This window comes from Tamandua tetradactyla, chromosome 5 (assembly GCF_023851605.1).
Source record: "Tamandua tetradactyla isolate mTamTet1 chromosome 5, mTamTet1.pri, whole genome shotgun sequence".
Lineage (NCBI taxonomy): Eukaryota > Metazoa > Chordata > Mammalia > Pilosa > Myrmecophagidae > Tamandua > Tamandua tetradactyla.
In genome coordinates, this window is record NC_135331.1 from 25,281,913 (window position 1) to 25,291,239 (window position 9,327).

The 9,327-nt window shown below is 60.7% G+C and overlaps 1 protein-coding gene across 1 annotated transcript; it reads left to right on the forward strand.

Moving 5' to 3' along the window:
* Window positions 1-1,366: 1,366 nt before the first annotated feature.
* On the forward strand, window positions 1,367-8,212 carry ADORA2A (adenosine A2a receptor). The gene is made up of 2 exons (XM_077159109.1): window positions 1,367-1,794; window positions 6,605-8,212. The coding sequence occupies exons 1-2, from the start codon at window positions 1,475-1,477 to the stop codon at window positions 7,491-7,493; spliced, it is 1,209 nt and encodes a 402-aa protein (XP_077015224.1). The 5' UTR covers window positions 1,367-1,474; the 3' UTR covers window positions 7,494-8,212.
* Window positions 8,213-9,327: the final 1,115 nt, after the last annotated feature.

The following is a 9,327-nucleotide window of genomic DNA, read 5'->3' on the forward strand; positions in this document are numbered from 1 at the left end:
GGGCACTGAGTTGGGGGAAGACTTAGGGCTCACTGATGTCACCCCTCCACACCTGGGTGGCAGGGGATGGTCTGGCCCCACTGAACCCAGACAGGGACTTGGAAGGACCCCAAGGTGGCCAAGTCCCCCCACTCCTGATCCCACAGCTATTGGAGGAGGCGCGATAGATCTGGGGGCCTCTTAGCTCCCTGGGAAGTGCGGCTGCAGAAGTGAGCCCTGCTCAGAAGGAAGGCATAAGGGGATGCCACGGGGCAGCGATGGGGGAGCCCTAGGGTTCCCAAGACGTGGCTGGGCAGGTTCGCAGTTCAAGGGGTGCACTGAGAGTTGGCGTGGGGTTTGGGGAGTGGCTCTCGGGCCTGGGGGGGGAGCCACGCCTTCCCCCAAGCACGGGGCTGGAGCAGAGCCGGTGAGGTTGGCGCGTGGGGTGGGGCGAGCCAGAGGGCCCTTCTGGAAGCATCATGCCGGTGGAGGTTGGCAGGCTCTGGGGGGGCCGGGGGGGCCCAGGAGAGCATCCAGGCTGCCTCGGAAGGCTTGGGGAGCTGAGCACGGGGTGGGGGCGCTCCCAAGGGTGACTCGTCTTTAAAACTTTCCTGCTCACCTGGAGAAAACCAGAGACAGAACAGACTGCAGGTCCAAACAGGGAAGGGGCCGGGTCAGCACCCAGGCTGGGGGTGCAGGAGGGAGGGGCCAGGTCAGCACCCAGGCTGGGGGTGCAGGAGGGAGGGGCCAGGACGCAGCACCCAGGCTGGGGGTGCAGGAGGGAGGGGCCAGGACGCAGCACCCAGGCTGAGAGTGTAAGAGGGAGGAGCTGAGAGGCAGCACCCAGGCTGGGGCTGGAGGGTGCCTTGGGCGGGACCGAGGGCTGCACCCCAGCACCCACCCCAGGAGGAGGAGCTCTCCTCTGGGGAAGTCTTGGCGTGGATTCTCCAGAACCAAGTGGGGTGCAGCTCCGCAGCAGGGGGCAGCTCTCCCCTGCTCCCAGCCTGCCCCCCGTCCTGCAGGGAGGGGGCGGGTAGGTCGGGGGGTGGCAGCCTCTGCAGCAGGAGGCTCTGCGGGGATTGGGGTGTCTGCTGGAGGGGGCCCGGGGATCTGCAGCCCACCTCCCCATCCGCACTCCACTTCTCACCAGGCTCCCCCACCCCCATCCCCAAACCCCACCTTTGCAGATCCTTCCGGAACTCTGAAGCCCACGCTCAGCACCCCCTCCGGCTCCCCACCTGATCCCCGGGACAGGCCCAGATTTCCCCCCCAGCCCAGGGGGGTGGGGGTAGGGGTGGGGGCGTCCGTGCACTGGTAAGGGACGCCCGCGACCCCAAGTGGCGAAGGGGTGGGGGGACTGGGGGTCAGGGCCCAGGGGGGGGCCGGGGTCGGCGCAGGGGGGGTCATTGGTGGCCGCAGCCAGGGCCCGCAGCTATGCACCGTGACCCAGCCGGGCCCGCGTCCCCGTGTCCCCGCCGAGGCGCCCGTGGTTGCCATGGGGGCGGCGTACATCGCGCTGGAGCTGGCCATCGCCGTGCTGGCCGTGCTGGGCAACGTGCTCGTGTGCTGGGCCGTGCGGCTCAACAGCAACCTGCAGAGCGTCACCAACTACTTCGTGGCGTCGCTGGCTGCTGCCGATATCGCCGTGGGCGTCCTGGCCGTCCCCTTCGCCATCGCCATCAGCACGGGTTTCTGCGCCGCCTGCCACGGCTGTCTCTTCATCGCCTGCTTCGTCCTCGTCCTTACCCAGAGCTCCATCTTCAGCCTGCTGGCCATTGCCGTTGACCGTTATGTCGCCATCCGCAGCCCGCTCCGGTGAGCCGCTGTCCCCCACCCCCAAGCCCCCCAGAACAGCTGCGGTGCTCCAGGACCGGCCGAGTCCATCGGCGTGGGGGCGTGGGGGCGGGGGTTGGGGCGGGGGTGTCCCCTGCCCAGCGTGCATGGATGGCCCCGGGGGGGGGATGACTTGGCCAAACCTCGCAGTGAGTCACCGGATAGGGGACCTGGTCTACGTGTCCCGGGGGTCACCCAGCCCCAAGCACCTGGACAGCGCTCCCGGAATGCGGGAGGTGGGCTTGTAGTGGGGGGGGGGCGGGGAATTGGGGGGAGGATGGCGGGGGTGGGGTCTGTGCAGTGACTGTGCAGTCTTGTCTTGTGGCAGTGGAGACTTCCGGGGGTTGGGGAGCCCTGAGGGAGGTCTTACAGGATGGGGCACCCCGTCCTGGTGGTGAGTTCTTCCAAACAAGTGGGGTGTTCCCCCCACCCCCACTCCGGACTGAGGGCCCATCAAGGGGGGGAATGAGGCTCATGGGGCAAGTGGACATGTGGCGTGTCGAAGCCATGGCCCCCCTCGTCCCGAGAGCTCGCTTCTCTCCCCCCACTCCCCAGTCCCGGGCTGGAGAAAGGAGGCTGTGGGAAGGGGGGGCAGCTTTCCCATGACCTGCCCCCCAGGGAGCCCCCCCACGGACCCACCTCTCGGGGGAACCCCGGCACCCCCTCCCAGGGGGCACTGAGTCCCCAAATCCGCCAGCCCTTCCAGGGGCCAGAGAGGGTAGCAGAGCACAGGGAGTCCAGGGACCCTAGTAGAATCTGCTTGGGGCAGGGGGGTGCAGGCTGTGGCAGGAACACTGGGGGGTGGGGGGCAGCTGCTTCCCTGTCCCTCTGCGAAACCTTGGGTGAGGGCCCCTCCCTGACGCAAAGGGCTGTGGGAGTAGAACCTTCTAGACAGAGCTCCAGCTCACTCGCTGCTGTCCTCAATTTAAGGGACCTTGGCTTTTCTTTTTTCTCTCTCTTTTTGGCTCTCCCTTCCCCGGATGCAGCTGCCGGGACACGCTGTGTGACCGTGGGAAGTTGGCGGCCCTCTCTGTGCCCGCCGTGCTCAGCTCTCTTGGGGTCAGGCCTCTCTCTCCCGCTTAGCCCACAACGGAGCTGCAGAATCAGGGCAAGGGGGCAGAGGTTAGGGACAGCTGGCCGTGCCAATGGGGGACGAAGCACTTTCCCTGGACAGGAGCTCTTTGTCTGTCCCCCTAGGCCTGTTCCCCCTTGCCATTATTATTATTATTATTATTTGAAGAATCCTGTTTCAGGAAACAGTATCTACTCCTTCTGGAAGGCAGGGAAGGTGGTGGGCTAGGGCGGGAGCTGGTCAAGGAAGCCGTCAAGAAGGAAGCTAGCCAGAGGCACAGATGTGGGCTCTGGAGGTCCCCCGAGATTGGGAAACCCAGGGGACGTTCACCCCCTTCTCACACCGGCGGCTGTGGGGAGCCCGAAGCAGAAATGGTGCCCATTCCAGGGAAGCAGCCGAGCTGGGCTGCTGGTGGCCCGGGCCCGGGGGTGTATCCAGAAGGGGGAAAGACCTGGAAAAGGTCTGGGGGACGGAATACTCATGCACAGGCTCTGGGCCGGTGACAAGATGGCCAGAGAGGGCACGGAGGTGTGGGCTGGTCGGTGCCCGGGGCTGGGCTGCGTGGTGGCCCCCAGTGCTGCGGTGGACGAGAAACCCCACCTTGAATCTCGGGGCTGTCCCAGGCCCCCGCGAGTGGTGGACACCCAACATAGGAAATGAGAAGCATTGTTGAGGGGTGCAGAGGGCACCTCCAAACAGGGCAAGCAGTGGCCCCAGTGGCTTCTGTGGTGCCCCTGGGCTCCCCGGGATGGCAGGGATGGCCTTCGCGTCCCTTCCAGTTGGACAGCCCCCCACCAGCCTGCATTTTGGCGCCTCCAGGCCTGGTCCAGGGCTCTCTGTTGTTTTGTGTTTTTACCTTTTTATTTTGCGATAACTTCAGAGTTGCAGAAGAGTTATAAAAATAATTCCCCCCCCCAAAAAAAATCAAAATGCATAGAACGCCAACATAGGACTCCCCATTTAGATCCCTAAATTGACCAACCGTTTTAATATTGCGACACATTTTTCGCATCATTCCATCCGTTGTCTAAACGTTTGCAGGTGTCACACTTCTCGGACACGAGGCACCGCCGCGTCGTTCCCCGGGAACGAGGCCATTCCCTCGTGTGACCGCCTTAATGCCGTTAGCAAGTTTAAGAAACGCAGCGTTGCTAGGAAGCCGACCATCCATGTTCCAGCTTCTTTCCGTGGTCTCAGGAAGACTCTTTTGGGCATTTTCTCCTCCAGCATCAGGTCCAATTCAGGACCATGTTTTGCATTTAATCAACTTAAGTTTCTGTCTCTCCCTCTTTTTTAAAAATTGTGGTAACGTAGCCACAACAACATTTCCCGTCTCGACCACAATTCCATGGCATCCGTTACGAGGGCACTGCTCTTCCGCCCTCCCCACCGTCCCTTGCCAAAACTTTTCATCACCCTCCAGATGATGTCTGGACTTTTCTTTGACATGACAAAATTAAGCCATTGGGTGTTTTAATCCTGAATAATACCTGCACATGCTAAGCATTAAAAAGGAACAAAAGGGCACACGGTAGACACTTGTTCCCTGTGCCCTGTCCCCCATCCTGTTCTCTTCCTCCAGGTTCAGCGTGGAACTTTTTAGAGATATTCTTTGCACATATAAGCAAATGCTTTTAATGTACGTCTTGGGTTTCCCACACACACGCGCACACACACACACATACAAGGGGATTTCTTAAGGGAATGCACTGGAAGCTTTCCCCTTATGGCCTGCCTTGTCTGTAAAACTAGCCAATGGGACAGAACAGGGACTTTCAGATGGTGCTTCCAGAAGCCTGCAGGTCGGGCCCTGATGTCCTTCAGGCCCGCTCTCTCCCCCAGCAGCTCCTCGTTTGGGGGAGATGTGGGTAAGGAGGTGTCCTACTGGAGAGAAATTTGCAAAGCATCAAAGCTTTCCAGTGGCCCCCAGACTCTGGGCAGCTGTCCACCACTCTTGCAACCGTGGTCCAGCTAGCTTCTCCTTGGTTACCTGCGACGATGGGCAGCTCATGACTGCCTGGGGCAGCCATCTGTGACCCCTTCGCCCAGTGAGTTCTTCCCTCCTCAGCCACCTGCTGCTGCTTGTCATCCCCCCCCCATTCTGTCACCACCAGAGGCAGGGCTGGCAGGACAGGGACTCTTAATCCCAGTCTGCAGATGAGGAAACTGAGGCACACAGAGGCAAAATGGCAGAACAAGGTCGGATGGCTAGAACCCGGGGGAGGGAAATAGCTCTTTTCTCAGGCAACTGTCAAAAATCAAATAAGCCTCCTCTTTGAAGATATTCACACAACTATTTAGAGAATACGAAAGAAACTGGGATCTGGCATGAGGGCTGAGGGAGGCTTCAATGGGACAGAAATGCCTGCTGCGTCCCATGGAGATGTAGGGCCACAATGTAGAACCTTGCAGAGATGTTTGAGTCCTCTGCTGTCACAGCCTCCCAGGTGTGGGGGCCTCCGCTGGGGGTGAAGCCGCTGTTTGCATATGTGTGTGTGTGTTTTCTTAATGTGAACTAACAGACACAATTTAAAAGTTGCATAATTTTTCCCCAAAACCCTTGCTGTCCGCCACCCCTTCCGAGACCCTGCAGCTATGGGCACACACGGCACCAGCATCCCCACGGCCACTTCCCACCTTGTCATCTGCCCTGTCCCAGCGGGCACCCATGCTTTCCATGGATGTTTCTGATCCCGGGGTTAAATGAAACGATTGGCAGCGCAGAGGTGGGTGCAGGGGCTCCCAGCCCGGTGGGCCCAGATGGGGCCGGTGCATGGGGCTTGGGGAAGAAGCTTCTAGAGAAGACTTCAAGCCTGAACTGAAAGGACGGGTGCGGTTTCCTCCAGGTCGAGAGGGCAGGGCCAGCTCATCAAAAATGCTGGGCACGAGACCCACCGGCACAGATGACATGCGGCTTCCTGGGCCAGAGAGACTTTATTTCTTGACCCCCACCCCCCACCCCCCACTGTTCTTTCCTAAAATCGAGGCCACCTTTCCTGTGGCTCTGAGGTCTGCTTGCTGGCCCCGCGAGAGTCTGGGAGCATCTTGGGTTTCTGTTCTGGCTTCTAGAATCCTGGGGCGCTTTGGGCAAACCCCTTCCCCTTTCTGGACCTCAGAACCTCGTCCAGGTATTTCCTCATGATGGTAAAATCGCTAGACAGGTGCTTGGATGAAAGGAGCTTTTCGCTGTCTGAACAGCTGTGGTGGATTTGGAGGGGACACCCCCTCTGCTTTGCCCCCCGTTGCTGCCTCTCTGGGTGAACTTTCTGGAGCCCCACGGCAGATGAGGGCTGCTTCCCTCAGCCTCCAGCCACAGAGTCCACCCACCAGACCCAGGTTTTCCCAGGCACAGGGAAGCAAACCTAAGACTGCCAGGAGCCCAACACGCTCCTGGTCGCTGAACTCCCTCCAAAAAGAATCACTTCTTCCTCCCCCAAAGCAGACCGCTGGGGTCCTCAGGTCACTCACGATCCTGTTCAGCAATCAGCAAAGCATCCTTCAGCTGTGGTTTCCATGGGTGCTGGCTCTCCCCGTCACCCCCCAGCATTTACCCTTGGAGGGTGCCAGGATTGGAGATTGTCTCAGCAGGGTCCGGAGGCTGGGGCCTGCCTCCACCAGGACCCCAGGCTCTTCTTCCTCAGCCCTAACCTGCCCAGGGTTCAGGCTATTGTGCCTACAGGTGGCGTCTGGCCCCTAACACCGCAGCCTGTCTCTCCCCAGGTACAACGGCTTGGTGACGGGCGCCAGGGCCAAGGCGGTCATTGCCGTGTGCTGGGTGCTGTCGTTCGCCATCGGCCTGACGCCCATGCTGGGCTGGAACAACTGCGGGCGGCAGCTGGAGGGCCGGAACGGCTCCCTGGATTGCGGGCAGGGCCGGGTGGCCTGCCTGTTTGAAGACGTGGTGCCGATGGATTACATGGTCTACTTCAACTTCTTCGCCTGCGTTCTGGTGCCACTGCTGCTCATGCTGGCCGTGTACCTGCGCATCTTCCTGGCGGCCCGGCGGCAGCTGCAGCGGATGGAGAGCCAGCCAGGAGAGCGGGCCCGCTCCACACTGCAGAAGGAGGTGCACGCCGCCAAGTCCCTGGCCATCATCGTGGGGCTCTTCGCACTCTGCTGGCTGCCGCTGCACATCATCAACTGCGTCACCTTCTTCTGCCCCAACTGTGCCCACGCCCCACTCTGGCTCATGTACCTGGCCATCGTGCTTTCCCACACCAACTCGGTGGTCAACCCCTTCATCTATGCCTACCGCATCCGCGAGTTCCGCCAGACCTTCCGCAAGATCCTGCGCAGCCACATCCTAGGCCGGCGGGGGGCCTTTGGGGCGGGGGGCGCCAGCGGCCGGACACCAGGGGGCCACGGCGGGGGCGGCAGCGAGGGGGAGCAGGTCAGCCTGCGCCTCAATGGCCACCCGCCCGGGCTCTGGGCCAACGGCAGCACCCCCCACCCCGAGCCACGGTCCAATGGCTGCATGCTGGGGTTGGGGCACTCAGGGCGTGCCCGGGAGCCAGGCGGGCAGCTGGGCAGCCACCTGCTCCAGGGTGCGTGCCCGGAGCCCCCCGACCTTGGGGACCCCATGGCCCGGGGTGGGGAGGGCGTGTCATGATGAGCCACCAAGATCACCCCTTCTGCGGGGAGGGCTGCCGCCGCCCTTCTGCTGGGTGTTCCAGGCACCGTGGGGAGAGAGGACGGAGGTGCCCGGCTTGGCACCAAGAGAAGAGACCCCCAGGCTGGAGCAGCATGAGGCCCAGCCGGATGCAGATGTCTTGTGCTGGGGGGTGGGGTGGGGGGCTGTGTGAGGCCCCAGTAGCACGTACAAGGGCCACTTTGTCTCTGCAGGGTCCGGAGGCTGGGGCCTGCCTCCACCAGGACCCCAGGCTCTTCTTCCTCAACCCTAATCTGCCCAGGGCTCAAGCTATTGTGCCTGCAGGTGGCATCTGGCCTTTTGGGGTTTTCTTTTTTTCCCTCCAGGAGAAAATGTAAGTGGGGAGAAGGGAGGTGCCCTTTGGGTTTTATGACGGCCCCGTCCCTGCCTGTGGACCCCCATATCTGGCACCAGGAGTCTCTGCCCAGCAGCCTCTCCCACAATCTCAGTGCCAACTCCTGGGGTGGCAGCACTGGGGACAGGGATGGGGACCCCTGGGCCAGGGCATGTGCTCAGGACCCTGGGATGGAGGTGGTGGTGTAAGGCGCGCCAGGATCCCCTGGAGCTGTCCCCTTAGGGCCTCTCGAAACCGCCTTCCCCTCTGAAGGGAATGTGTTTTTGTTGTTTTATTTTTTCTTTTTCGGAAATGAAATAAAAATGAGCCACATCGTGTTTTAAACTCATCCAATGATAACGGTGTGTGAGTGAGTTCCTTTCCCTCCCCAGCTGGGCCTGGTGCACACATGCATGGGTGTGGGAGAGTGTGTGCAGACAGACAGGCAGAGGCCACGCCTGCTCTGAGGAGACAGACTACACCTAGAGCCACATGTCCAGGGTGCAACCCCTGGGACCCCCTCTGGTCCTGGCAGTCCCTGGGTGTGGGGACAGGCACTGGGGTGGTGGTCCCTTCTCATAGCCTACCCCACTCCCAATTCAAAGGCCACTGGGGAATTTGGGGCTCAACCGCCTCCTCTGGAGTCACCTCCCCCCCACCCCAACCAGAGACTCTGCAAGGAACGAGTCCCACCGACAGGTGCCAGGTGCCGGAAGCTTCTGGTCTCCCACCTGCCCCAGGACCCCTTGAAGGTCATGGGCAGTTCCAATTCACCCCTCTTGGGGGTGGCAGGGGGCTGGGAGCATCCCAGGTGGGGGTCTGAGGCCCTTGGGTCTCCAGGTTCCCAGGTCCACTGAGGCAAGGCTGGGGGGAGGGGAGACCCACATGCATTGGAACATCTTGTGGACACTCACACAACTGAGAAATCCCACTTGAGAGATGCCCAAACAGAGGGTCAGAGTGGACCACAACCCAGCTCTGCCTGGCCACAAGGCCCAGATATTAGCGGGCTTTTTTTTCACCCCCTTTAATTGCTGGTGAACTATTTCAACCGAACTGAAAAGTATGAAAGTAACACGTACCCACCCCTCACCTTAAGAAATGGGACAACTGCAGTTGAATCGCCTTACTCCTTCCCCACTTACTCCATTTCTTGCTCCTGCAAATGACCACTTCCCTGACCTTCATTTCAGGCCACTGTGCATCATATAAATACACACATGGTATCACTGAACCAACACAGATGTGTTTTAACTATATTTTACCATTTATGGCCATAAGCGTGAAAACAGCAGGAAGCTCCAAAAAAGTGCCCCAAAGCCTGGGATTCCACCCCTATCCTCCTACCCATCCACCCCTAAGTCCTCTCCCACCCCCAAGCCAGAGACACTGGGGCCCAGGCATCAGGGGCCTTAAAAGCTCTCCAGGGATTTGAGTAGACAGTTGGAATGAAGACGTGCT